This window comes from Adelges cooleyi, unplaced genomic scaffold (assembly GCF_023614345.1).
Source record: "Adelges cooleyi isolate 19-005CV unplaced genomic scaffold, UGA_ACOO_1.1 ACOO_flye_CR_arks_rails_tigmint_CR_PRNA_30, whole genome shotgun sequence".
In the NCBI taxonomy this organism is placed as follows: Eukaryota; Metazoa; Arthropoda; class Insecta; order Hemiptera; family Adelgidae; genus Adelges; species Adelges cooleyi.
The window spans coordinates 8290936-8305553 of NW_026095971.1; the positions used below are offsets into that span (position 1 = coordinate 8290936).

General features: G+C 26.3%; 1 protein-coding gene across 1 annotated transcript; it reads right to left on the reverse strand.

The window, feature by feature from the left end:
* Nucleotides 1-2799: 2799 nt before the first annotated feature.
* On the reverse strand, nucleotides 2800-12509 carry LOC126838679 (hamartin). Its single transcript, XM_050573305.1, has 21 exons — nucleotides 12317-12509; nucleotides 11891-12036; nucleotides 11637-11777; nucleotides 11435-11552; nucleotides 11190-11325; nucleotides 11020-11132; nucleotides 10768-10954; nucleotides 10369-10442; nucleotides 10148-10278; nucleotides 8904-9055; nucleotides 8762-8848; nucleotides 7293-7514; nucleotides 7063-7155; nucleotides 5189-5366; nucleotides 4886-5082; nucleotides 4624-4750; nucleotides 4283-4554; nucleotides 4086-4211; nucleotides 3918-4019; nucleotides 3612-3849; nucleotides 2800-3536 (listed from the first exon to the last, which is right to left on the reverse strand). The coding sequence occupies exons 3-21, from the start codon at nucleotides 11737-11739 to the stop codon at nucleotides 3136-3138; spliced, it is 3057 nt and encodes a 1018-aa protein (XP_050429262.1). The 5' UTR covers nucleotides 11740-11777; nucleotides 11891-12036; nucleotides 12317-12509; the 3' UTR covers nucleotides 2800-3135.
* Between the last annotated feature and the right edge of the window lie 2109 nt (nucleotides 12510-14618).

Below are 14618 nucleotides of genomic sequence, written 5' to 3' on the forward strand. Positions count from 1 at the left end.
GAATAACTTATTATTTAGATTTTTAACTTTAATCTACCCCATGATCCCCCGACATCAAGAGGTAAAAACATTAACTGAAAAAACCGGTCATTTAAATTTTATATTCAACAATGGGTATGTTATATTATATGAATATGAATCATAATTTCTCATTAATCAGTCCTTAGACTTTAACTTAGGAAAGAAAAAAATTTTGTATTAGAAGATATCAATGAAATCATAGATTAACCGAATACTCAAGAAGCCAAGGCTAAAAGTAAGAATCTCTGGCTATTAATATTTGTATAGGTACCTACTTAAATGTATTAGGTGTCTAATGTTATACATAACTCAATTTCTCAAAAAATTGCCCTTATTTCTCTGGGATTTGGGATACATGTAATTTTATTTATCGTTGTACATCGTCTAATGCCGACGCGCGATTCATTATTATCCAGTCTATGATTAACTGCGCCCGCACATGGATTGATCATATTTTTATAATTTCACAATAGTTTTAAATTTCAACAGTGAATCAAGTAATACGGATAAAATACTAAATAGTCATGTTACAATTGCTTATCGATAGTAAGTAAAAGTCTATCTGGGCTTTATAGTAGGATATTTTGCACTTCAGGTTAGGTTAGTAGCATGAGCTGCCGCCTTAGTTTTGTGTATCGTTTGATACGGTTTCGGGAACGTTGTGTTAATATTTTGAAACATTTTAATGGTATTTCTAAAACTTGATATAGTTCATCATCCTAATATATATTTTTGAAGGAATACATGTGTACTACACATGTTAAGTCTTTGGACTTTGAGTACCAATATTGTTTTAGCACCGTGCGATTTAGTTGGGGCTGGCATGAGGTGTTTCATTCTTTCAGTTTGGCTAGACAAATTGATTAGGTCTTAAGTAGTTTTGCTAGGTGTTAAAAATTATCCAGGTATTCTTATGGTTGTATCATATACCATTTCTGCAACAGTAAATTTTAAGTCTTCTTTAATATTGTTTTTATTCCTAGAAGTAGGTACAATAAGGAGGAGGTCTATCCAATTATTAGTTTCCCAACTCCCAGCACCTGATTGCATTTTATGGCCGCAAAACTCGCACAGGGGACAAGGATTTTGAGTTGAACTCGTAGTAGAATTATAAAATTTGTACAGCACACATAATGTACTTTAGCTGTGTTATAGCGTTTTGATTTTTATCCTTACGCTTAATCTTCTCATTGAAATGTTTTTCTTTTAATCTAACGGATCGTAAATTATTAAGATATATAACTGTCCAGAATAATTAACATTGAACGATATTATCACAGTTTCACTTAAAATGCAAATTATTGGTACGCTTGAATACATATCCAAAAATAAAAGAAGTTCTCAAGCCTCCAAGTCAAATATTGCTTAACATTAAAAAGGCTTTCATAATACAGTAAAGCCCAATGTATTTATTTTAGATTCTAGATGCACGTAAATTCTACAGATAGGTTAGTATATTTTTCTATGGTCTATATATATAAAGACTTTTTGATAATAACAAGTATCTAAAGTTTAAATAATTCTATTTCCAAATTTTTAATATAACAATGTTTGTCGTATAAGCTATAAAAAAACAAATAAATTATAAGTAAACAAGTCTATTTAGTTAAATATGGAATTCAATAACATTTAATTGATCAAATCGACAATATTATTGTAATTCAAAAATATAGAAGAAAAAAAAAATAATACACAATCGCACTTATACAAAATTGTAAATTAATGCCATCATGCATTTAAAGTGTGTGTAGTAGTAAAACAAATTGCAACTATTTTGGTAATACACAAAAAAAAAAACATCAACAATTTTCAAATATGAAAACATTTACTGCAGGGAATAAAAATAATTTGGAGTTCACGAAAAATGATAACTATCATTCTTTAGTTTTCAGCACGAATTAAGATATCTTAATTCGTTTTCAGATATTTAAATGATTATAATTACCTATCTAAAAAAATAGATAACTGAAAACACTTATTTACATTTGGAAGTATCATTTAAGTTGAAAATTATATCCAATTTTTTGTATAGTATTATCTCATATCTGTTGATTTTTGAGATCATAATGCCTACCTGAAAAGGACAAAATACAAATTATCCAAAACATTTTTAACTTTATATTTGAGGGAACAATAATGAAAGTATAGATGCACACATAAATTATTATCTTTTTTTTAAGTTTGAATGGATTAATTGAATTTATTGAAAATGGTTTCAATAAAAACAAAAATATTATATATTGTCAGCCTATTTAGCAAACAAAGGACGTACCTCCAAAAAAATCAATTTCAGTATACTACACTATTTGAAAGAAAAAAAACTGTACTTCGGCTGGTATAATGATTATATATATATTTTTCTATGAAATGTGTGATTAACAGTAAGTAATTGTTATTGAAATAAATAGAATAAATTAAACGTTTTCCTTTTAGTGTGAAATTTGGTATTTTGGAGTTACGCCTACTGCTAAATAGGCTGACAATATTATGCTTATAAAAAACTGTACACTACATTCACGAATCACGTTTTTCAATTTTTTAAGTGATTTTATACCTTATGAACAAAAATCAAATTAATAAAAAGTTTTTATTTCAAACAATAATATGTAAAGAAAAACAAAATGCATTAATCGTAGGTATTTATCAAAATGAGAAAAAACTGTTTTTAATAAATATGTACAATTGCATTTCACGCTTAAATTTTAATGGTAGTTTTTTATTAACACAATAATAAAAAAAATCTATAAAAACTGTTTATTTTAAACACTTTACTTATAGATTCTATTGGGGGGTTTTTGGACGAAAAAATATACATTAAAAATAGTTTGATAAATACAGAAAAAAGCAGTAGATGTTTATTAGTGAGTTTATAAAATTAAAAACTAATCGTTTTCTTTCTATCAACAATAATATTAGGAGGTAAAACAAAAGTTGTGCAACTAATTTGGATAAGGAGATGGTAAATGATATAAATTTGTTGTCATACTATATTTTAAAGAAATTTTATAGGTAAATGAATATAACTCCAATACCTATTAAATCCCTTGACTTAAAACTGATTAAGTAATACTCAAATAGGAACTTAAAAAGTTATATAATTTTAACTTGGTTTCATTACTTAGAAGATGTTGCAGTTTCTTGGTTGTCATCACTTTCGTCATCATTTTTAGCCATCATCATATTTAGTCTAAATTCTGCAGCTTTACTACTAATTGGAGAATTTACAGTGACTGTCACTAAGTCGGTATTGAATTTCAGGAGTCCATCAGCACATTCTTCTCTACTTTTTTCTTCTAACCTACTCTCGTGGTATCTGCATTGCATTTCTTTTAGTATCCTACATTCTTCTTCTAGTCCTGCTATTTGTTTATTACATTGTTCTTTTACCCTTTCTATTTCTCGTTTTTCATTTTGTACAGAAGTGTCCTTAGTCATTAACCTCAGTTCAAGTTCTACTATCCGTGCATTTGAAGCTTCTAATTGAGCAATTTTTCGGTCCAACTTTTCTTGTAGCTCTAAACAACACAAATTAAAAACAAAAATAGTTATCAACAAATGAAATAAAACGAGTAATATATTATTCAACATACTAATTGTGTGGTGTTTATAAGAATTTTGACTTAACATGGCTTTAGTAGCATCGTGTTTGAGAGAATTTACATGTCTCACAATGTCACGTTGCCGAGATTGAATTTCACCACTAATATTAAGTTCTCGCTGCAAAATGGTTACGGTATTTTCAAGTTCTTTACTTTTATCAGCAGCGGCTCGAACTATATTGAGTTCACTCTCTGTGTTAAATAACTCTGCTTTAGTAGCAGATAATTGCTTAAAAATAAATAAATACATTTTTTTATTCTGAATTATTATACATTTATGTTTTGTTTTACACTAACTTTGGTAACTTCCGAAGTCTTTATTCTCTCCCCGTTATACAGTTGCTCTAATGCTTTATAGTTATTGTTAGCTTCTTTTGTTTCCTCTTGATACATAGAACACTATAGAAATAAAACAAATTGTTGGATAAACATTTTTTTGTAACAAATACTATAACAGTTACTCACTTCAGTTTGCCAATGTGATACACTATCTTTGAGTTCATTAATCTGATTTCTTGTATACTGCCTATGTTTTTCAAACTCTGAAGTAACATTTTCGAGTTCAGTTTGCAACATTAAAACTTGATCTTTCTGAAGGCAACAAAAATAATTTTTAATTTTATAATAATAACACTTTCCTTGATAGCAAATTGACATTTTACCAAAGCAGAATTATGTTCATCAAGTGCTCGACTAGTGCGCGACTTTCCCAATAGCCTTCGATTACGTTCAGCATGAACTTCTCTACGATTGCGTTCAAACTGTAACTGCAAAACTAAAAGGGAGACTTGATCCTTTAACAGTTTGACATCATCACACGAAGCTGCAGTTTGACGATGATTTTGGACTATTGCAGACGTTCGTACATATTTTTCAATCAAACCCAACGATTCGTCTTCCCGAAAATGTGGGCTAGATTGATGATTCCTATTGCCTAGTATAATTATTTTTATATTGTAAAACATACTTTATAAAATATAAATTATGTAGTTTAAAATCTTACAATTATTTGAATCGTTGTAGGCTGGAAACAAACAATAAAACAAATGTTCATATGGTAAAATATTTTCTGTTTGTGTAGAAATTGAACGAGCTTTGGTTACCTTATTTTCTGTGTTGCAACTATTTTTCTACAATATAAAACATTATTTTAATTTTTATATATACTTAGAAATATCTTTAAAAATAATACTAGAGTAAAATAAAATATCACAAAAAAAAGATTATAAAAAATAAATACATTTAATGTTATAGATAAGTCTTACTCTATGAAGACATGAGTGTCCATTACTAATATTAATATTGTCGCCATGATCATCTTCACTTTCCTCTTGTAATGGAGTAGTACTAGATGATAAAGTACTTCCATTTGTCTTTTTAATTTCAGGACATGAATTGGCTCGTCTCACATTAAGAGAAGAAAAATCAGAACATTCATTAGGACTACTACCAGTACTTTGTCCTAAAATAAAATAAGGCCTATTAATTGGTTCAGTGATTAAGCATGACAAATTAAGCTTGATCATTAATATCAATCAAATAACTATGAACATTTTGAAAATGTATACCAATAAAGCACATGGTTTTTTCAGGTGTACACTGACTGTGATAACGTCTTCGTGTTCGAACGCTAAAAATAAACTCCTTAAACGAAGCAGAGTCAGGCATATGTAAGCCACCCTTATGAGTCTGACATGGTGAACCATTACTTTGTTGATCACACTCAACCAAATCTTCATCCCCAGTCTAAAGAAAAATTGTATTATGTATAATATATTTAAACACACTTTGTGATATTCATGCAAAAGGTGATAAATCTATTGTACATATTTACTTAAAGAATATAATTCATTATACTTAACCTTAACATTTGACTTAAGCTTAAGCATGGTTTAATACAAATACCAGGTGTTCAGAATTTCAGTTATAAAAAATTATCAAAGTAAAACTTGTTTGATTTTCATCAAACAATAATAATTTTAAATGTTTTAAATGTAGTATTTTTTCTTCAGTCAGAAAACAGATTTAAGGGGGGGAGGGTAATTTTTAAAACTCAAATGGTACAATGTATACATTTAATTAGTTGTTTTAATTATTAATAAATTGCAGAAAATTTAGACTGCTCTAAAAGTTTTGAGTCATTACTTTAAGTTATTACAGTCAAATATTAGGACGGGAGATTGAGTGCGGTAGAGTATAGCTATACGCGCTTAATCTACTGCACTCCACCTCCCATCCTACCCTTTAACCTTTAGTAATTTAAAAAGTAACTATCCAAGTTTGGTTATCAACCAGGCAAAATTTTCAGCAAATTATTTATATTAAAATGGCTATCTTGAATTAAAAAAAAAATTAAAAAAAAATAGTTAAGTGCAATAAAAAAACGTGGTGCTTATAGCGCAAATAAGTATAAATTAATTAAATAAAAAAAATCTTTTAAATATTCACTATACTCTGTTCAAAATAAGAAGTGACATGCGTAGAAACGTAAACGCACTATTTTTGGCTGAGCTGGCGCAGCAAGGTGTGACGCGTTTCTATCTCTGCGCATGTCACTTCTTATTTTAAAACGAGTATAGAACAAAAGTTATTTCATTTGTAGAATCATTGTGGAGCACCTTGTATACATACCGGGTGATTCTTTTTATGCCCTACACTAGTTTACTCTTAAAAGAATTGTAATTTTGTAGTGTTTCTTTTTGAAAAAATCTACACTTATGTTATAGTACAATATTAAAATTTTTTTCTTTTTTAATATTGGCTAGAGCTTAAAAACTTTTGAAACTTAAATGATAACATATATGTTTAATTGATTATTTAAACTAAGAATAATTTACTGAAAATGTTGACTGATCGATAACCAACTAGTTTTGAATAATTATTTTTAAAATTATTTAAATTTAAAATGGGAGGTGGAGTACGTGTGTGCGGTTGAAAAATGCATGCAGATGCCAAATAAAATTAACTTTACTGTCTACCTTTCCTCTCGTCCTAAATTATAAACTTTAATAACTTTAAAACTATTTGTTCAAAACTGGTTATCGAACAGTTAAAATGTTCAGCTAATTATTCTTAGTTTAAAAAGTTAATAAAATATATAGGTTTTAAAAGTTGATAAAACTCTAGAGGATACTAAAAAAGATAAAAATTTGAAAATTGTCTAACATTGTAATATAGCATAAACAAAATTTTTTTCAAAAAGAAAAACTACAAAATATCAATTGCTTTGAAATAAAACTGGTGTAGGGCATTAAAATAACTATTACAATGATGTACTTAGAATTCACATTTAAGTTTAAAAAATCAGCTGATCTATTACCAGTCTCTTATGTAAAATACATAACCCGTAAATAGTAATTTTTTAATTCCACAGCTTAATTATCATTAAATAACTAAACGAAAATATGATTTAAAACATTATTGTCAACAATTAAATAAATACCTGCAAAATTTCTGGACTACTAATCAATTGAATTTGAGAATTAATTGGTTTAGACTCGGACCGTGTATTTTCCTCTTTATTAGTCTCAGTTATCTAAAATATAATAAGTGATATACTAATGCTAATACCATAATATAAATATTTTATAATACTAAAAAATTGTATAATTACTTAACTAGTACGGTAAAATTACTGAAGATTATTTTATTTTTTGTTTAAGCCTATTCTACCTGATTACGTTCCATTAGCATTCTGTCCATTCTACGGACAAGTGCCTGTGATTGAATTCCTTCTGGGGGAAAAACAAACCCTTCTTTTTTCAATGGCGAACTAGGTTGAGAGTTTGATGTCAACGAGTTACGTCTAGATAAGTTTTCTAGACCAAATGAATTCAGCGCTCTGACTACAGTGGAGTTTATGGGTGGCATTCTGGATTGTTGGTATATAACGTCCTTTCAACATTTTTCGACATAAGGCAAAATATAGTAATTTTGTGACATAAATTAAGCGACAGCCGAAAAATACATGAATGTAAACTACCACCATAAAGATATATTAGGAAATTTAACAGTAAATGCAAAAAGCTAAAATAATTTTAAAATGTAGAGAACCTTGCGTAAAATATAAAACTATTATTTACTATACTGTAGTAAGTAAATAAAATATAATGAAGAGTCTATTCACAATTAACCTTATCAGGTTCACCTTAATGTCTACTGCTTCATCAACTTTAGTATAATAATTAATTATACTTATACCCAATTCAATGAATGTTATATACATTTTTTTTTTTTTGTTAGGTTAAAGTTGTTAGACAACATAAATATTAATAAAAAAAAACATTGAGATTAATGGAACATAAATAATTACACATATTAATTGTTTTTAAGTTACAACAATATAAAAATCAATCTTTCTCTTGAAGGAAACAAGTTAGATCATGAATATGTCTACTTTTGCCCTTTGCCCTCACTTTCAATTTCTTCTCCTCCTCTCTGTCATAAAAAAAAAAGCAAGAAAATTGGCAATTCGATAGAGCTCCAGCCGTTAGATTTATAATAATATGATACACCTAAATATTATATTATATAATAATTTTAATAGAAGGTATTCATAAAAACATTTTAATTAATACTATATTTTATACTCGGTCCCAAATAAGATGACTTGTAGTCGCGCACGGTGGGCTAACAGGCCGCACATCGGTATAAGCACTCCTATGTCTATTCCGATACAAAACAAACGTAATTTAGTCAATCGCACACAAGTTGTTTTAATTGAGACGGAATATACATAACAATGATTTTTCTTTATATATCCAACCCTACATTCAGTAGACTTATTTCAAAAGATACAACAAAACCAAACACTATGTTTATTGTATTTTAAATATTAGTTATCATTAAAAAATAGTTAAATATTAAAAAATAAACAATTGTTTAGTTATGCTATTAATTTAAAACAAAATTATATGATATGTCCACATAGAATTGGAGAGTGGAGACTAATGTACTTTGTAAATGGTGATGTCAAAAACTTAGACAAGATGGTAATCAAATGCATTAAGTATACATCCAATTTTAAAGTATTATATATATTATATTATAGCAACTTATAGTTGAGATAAGAAATATAGTATACTGCACAAGCGTTTGTTATTATTTATAAAAGCTGTATAATCTATGTTGTCAATAATTACCCTGATAGGAGTAGTTTCTGGTGTTGCTTCTATTGCTGCTTCAGGTGGTGAATTTTCACTGTTATTTAAAATTGCAGTATAATAGGTCTAAAATAAAATAACAAATAAAATAACCACTTATTCTTAATAATATAATTGTTACCTGAATATTTGGAGTGGTGGGTATAGATTGAGCAGATTCACTATGAAATTCACCACAATGTAACATCGGACTCCATATTTCTGTTCCTTTAGTGTAATTTGTATTTATACTAGTAACATCTCCAGCAGCTTCTACACTTGATTTTAATTTACCTAATAAAAGAGTTATATAATATATGGGGGTCGTTCATTGGAAAAGCTCCAATTTTTTTTAAATAAACATATTGCTGCTTAATGGAGTCACATTTAGCGATATCTTTTATTATAAAAGAGAAGCAACTCATAAATGTAAAAATTAATAGAAAATTTAAAATAACCAAATGAATACTAGTGTATTTGTTTTCCTACACATTAATTTACAAAAAGCTCGTTATTTCAAAATTCAATTGTAAGAAGAATTTTCACTTTTATAATGAACGACACATAATAAAAATAAAAAACTATATTATTACTCCTATCCATAATTGGGATTTCAGCTATCACTTTAAGAAATTGTTAACAACTTAATACTTAACATAATTAAAAATAGTGATGTGTCAAGCCAGAAATTAAATTATTAAACATTCAAGTACCTATTATTTCAAACTTAAATCAAACAGAACTGAATCACTTTATAATTTCAAACCATTAAAAAACGAAAAAAATATTCGAATTAACAACATGTTGTTTTTTTAAACAAAAACATGGAAACACCGAAAAACCTGAAATTAATTTAATAATCTATGCAAACTTTGGCCTTTTAAGACTATATAAAGTGTACTGTTTTAAACAAGTCGTTTACTTCAATTCTTAAAATAATAAAATGTTATTGTAACTAACACGGCACAGGTAAAGTTGATTTTAATAGTTAACTTAACATTTTTTACACACTACAAATAATACAATAATAATGATAATATTTTCTTTAAACTTGAGTAATTTTATAATTAATTGTTATAACTTTAATGTCATTTGAACTTATATTTAAAATTTTTGTGTCATATCTTAACCGTTATTTCAAGATTATAAATTATATAATACATTTTATTTATATTGTCAATAATGTAATTTTTGTAGAATTAGTTCTTCATACTAAAGTAATATTATCTACAAACGGTGTTCTAGTACACTAAAGAGAAATGTTCACTCCTTGAAATTACTGTATTTAACATACTTTTATTAAACATACTTCTATTAAATTATAACTTTTTCCTTAATTTTTTGTTTTTTTATTAATAAACATTTTATACTTCAAAATTAAATTACCAAGCGCAGATGAAAAATTTGATTCAGCATTTGTCCATGATGATGAGTTTTGATAAATTCTATCACCATTTTCCATTAATGTGTATCTTGTACATTCCATAACTACATCGTGCTGCTCCATTTTCTTCCACCTATAGCATAACCAATTAAAGCCACTTCAGTTATAATTAATTCAACAAATATTATACTTAAATAATATCTAATTATAATTATCAAGATACCTAGCAGTAGATGTCTCTATGTCCTTGGAGCTTATTACCAAACTAGGATGCATACGCATAGTTTCTAACATAGGCTAAAAATAACAAATATATATTTTAATAATACTTAAATATACAACAATTAACATGATTTATACTTTTTACTATATCTTAGGGATATATTTATGTTCTAAAGAGTAAAATATTTATTTTATAGAGGTATATTTTATATGGCACTATTTAGTCCGAAATAAAAATATGCACATCTTAAACGGATAATTCATTCTGCAATAATATTGAAGTTTAAGTATTATACCAGAGATGAAAAGAAAATGATAGTATTGAGGTGAATGAGCTGAGGGACTAGAACAAGAATTATATAAAATTTGGAAATTCAAATTATAAAAAAAATGTTCTTACTTTTATTGTATGGCTAAAAACTACTTGGTTATCCTTTTTACTATACTCTTGTTTTAGGAATAAAACAAATGAGCATGGATACATGCTATACAGCTGGACAAATAGTACATATAATGATATTTGAAGGTGAAATAAATGTATTTCTGGAGCTCGGTTCTTATTTGATGTATTCCAAGCAGCTAAACGACTAAGCAATAAATTGTATATTTAGATGATTGTATATGTCATATATTACATTATTAATTTACATACCTAAAACCTTCAAAAATATCAGGTAAACTTGAAGCAATTAATGCAGGAATGACAGTAAGTAAAACATTTAAGACAAGTAATGCACTGGTTATGGTAATTATTTCATTTTCAACCTGTCAAAAAAACATTTTTTTTAAAAATATTTTTATGATAAAAAGTTGTATTATTACCTTTAATAGTCTTATTAAATCCTTAATTAAGGGGTGATTTGTAATTTTGAACAGCCATGTTGGCTGTCTTTTCACTACATGGCCAAGTAATGTAAGTGCTTGAAGACGACTTGTACCGCGTAAACCATCACCAAGTCTACAAAGATAAAAAATTTCAATATATATTCCTTTAGATTAAATAAAAAATTTGAAAATTTATTAAGTGTTTGCATACAAATACAAGTATCAAAAATCTTTGAATTTACCTATCAAAAAGGTATTTGTCATGAGGTTCTCTAATAGCTACTAATACTTCAACTGCCCTCTGGGATCCGGTTGACATAAAATAATCATACATTCCATTCAATAACCATGGCTCTCGTACTGTTAAAAAGTAATTTTTAATTTATTTTAAACAATTTTATTCAGTTTTTATATAAACATCTAGCTTAAGAAATTGAAACTTACTATTGTTGAATTGTTCATGGAATTTATGTTTAACATCTTCTACTTCGCGTGCTTGATTAGATTCCAGAGCGGTAAATAATTCCATCACTTCCATAGCAATCATTTTTGCAAATGTACATCATACAATTACTATTATTTTCACTAAAAATAATATGATATAATATTAAATCATATGATTATAGTGTTATAACTATTAAACATGTTTAATATTTTTTAACAAAAATAAACTAGGTGTTATATTATATTGTACCTACAAACAAAGTAGTTTTTCGAGAAGTCAAGAGTTTTTGATTTAAATGTACATAATTTCAAGACATATTTGATGTTCTTGGGATTTTCTCTCTGTTATTATAACTGTATTTTGTACAAGTGTCATTGATATATTTTTTAATTATTTGATCTGTAAACAATATCATATTTTAACAACATATTCAACTAAAATCAAATCACAATAAAATTGAATACTAAGTTAATATTTCAGTTCTTTTATTTCTTGGATTGTCAATGAAATATAGTTAAATTCAAATAGAAATCAACATAGGTAATGGAAATCACTAGTTATTAAAAATTATGGTTGGAATGAAAATAGATATATAATTTAAAAACAAAACACAAAAAAGTTTATTTTATTATACCTATTTGTTCATGAAAACGAAGTGATATTTTAAAAGTAAACTTACCATAATAAAACCATTATATTATTAATTAAAGTTGATTTGACAAACACTTTCTCGGTTTTACACTAAAAATCTTTTATAAAATGTTATTGATTTTAAGGATAATAGAGCGATCAGCGACCTAAACAACAGTTATAAAATCAAGACGAAAGCAAAATGTTCTTCATTTTCTATTGTCAATACTACATGGTATTAAATTTGGTTATAATATAACATAACTAGTTGCAGAATGCAGTATAATATAATATTATTACATTATGTACATATCATTTTTTATTAGTATTCTTACCATTTTGATAACGGACACAATGCATCCAACATTTAACTAGAGTTGATCAGATGTTTAACACTTTCAAGGTCAGTCCATATCAGTTATCGATCATTTACATATATCTGTGATTACAAATTATTATTTTAATAAAATTACGTGGCCTTTTGATTTGATAATAGTTATTAGTTAATAGTTTTCAATTTTCAGTTGATAAAAGAAAAATAATATTAAAATATAAAGCAAGACGTGCTTATTTTAATTGAGTTATTCTCACTTAATTTATACATAGTTTAATACGGAATGGTATAATTTTTAATAAATTAAGTAGGTCATATCAAAACAAAAGTCAATCGAATTAAACCTTAAAACAATAATATTGGAATAGAAATTTCAAGTATCAGTATGGTTTATGTTGATCAAAGTAAGATTAGAATTTATTTTAACAAAGTTTAGTACTATTACTTTTTCTATATCAGTAACTAATTTACAATATTAAAATTGTGTTTAAGGTGGAAGTTTACAAAACACTGTGCCTCTGAAAAAAAAAATTGTTGATACATTATGGGGTGTTGTACATTTTGTTCAGTATTTGTAAGTAAAAGAGAATTAATATTCAAACTCTATTTTAGATTGTTATGTTTGTACCATAATTAATATTTCAATATAACACTTTTAAACATTTGTAGTGAGCATTTCAAAACTTTTAAATAGTACATATTAGATTATGACGTATGCATTAGAAATATTGAATACATAATACATTTAAGAAAAAAATAGTATTACTAATTAAATTTCCTAAGAATTAAATTAGTTAATTTGTGTTGTAGTTAAATTATGTATTACATTTTAAACATTTGTATACTTCCACAGTGTCCAGAGTTTAATTAATCCAAGTTCAACAAGATGGGGAAGTCAATATTCTGTTGATTATAGAAGACCTGGATCAACTGGAGGGTAAAATATGTTTATTATTATATATTAAATTACTGTAATACTAGTATCATTCAAATATTATTTTCTGACCCAAACTTTTCTGTTTTGTTGACCATAGCAAATTGTACTGCTTAATTTGTCTAAGTTGAAAAGTTACAATTATTTTTCCAGTATTTTTTAATATAACGAGTTACTTTTAAGTAGTACTAACTTAAAGAGCTACGTTTGAATAAAAAATAACACTAGGGTAACTAGTTATTTTTCAAAACCACAAATTTATTTTGTAAAATTCATTAACACAAATTGATGACCTACTTTTACTAAAACAAAAATTAATGAACAATTAGAGTATATCTTTAAAAAAGATGTTTTTATGATGCCAGTTTTAGTTTAACAGTTTTTGAATAATAACTATTAAATAGTATTTTTTGTAATATTAAAAAAAATGAATTACTTCTTACAGACCCCCAAGACCACAAAGACGTTTTGGTGGATTTGGACCTAGTAGATCCGGCCCAGCGCCACCATCAACATGTAGTAGTTGTATGGGGTGAAAACATGAAAGCTTTTATATTATTCTTGTAATCTTAAAATTTTACTATGGTAAATTAATATAAACAGAGAAGATAGAAGATAATAATGTAGATGAAATTAGCATTCTCACATATAAACTTTGTAACACCTTTTATAAAATATACATATTAAATATAAATGTTATGTGTTTTATATTGATAAAATTATGAATGTTTACTAATATACTTATAAGTATATAAGTAGTAGTTTTACTAACATAAGAAAATAATATGCATTTCTATTCTGATTCTAACCTAAATGTATAGAGTAATATGTTAATTTGTTAAGTGAAGTAATATTAATATTTTTTATTTCCTTGTAAAATTAAAAATATAGTAATAACTGTGTAAGTTCATAAATAAATTAAACACTGATAATAAGTACTATTTCTTCGATTTAAATTTAATACAAATTACATATTTATTATATTATAACTATAAATATATTTAATTGTACTAGTTATAACTTATATATTTTATTTAAATAAAGACATTTTTTATTTTATAGATTTAAATTATATTTATACAT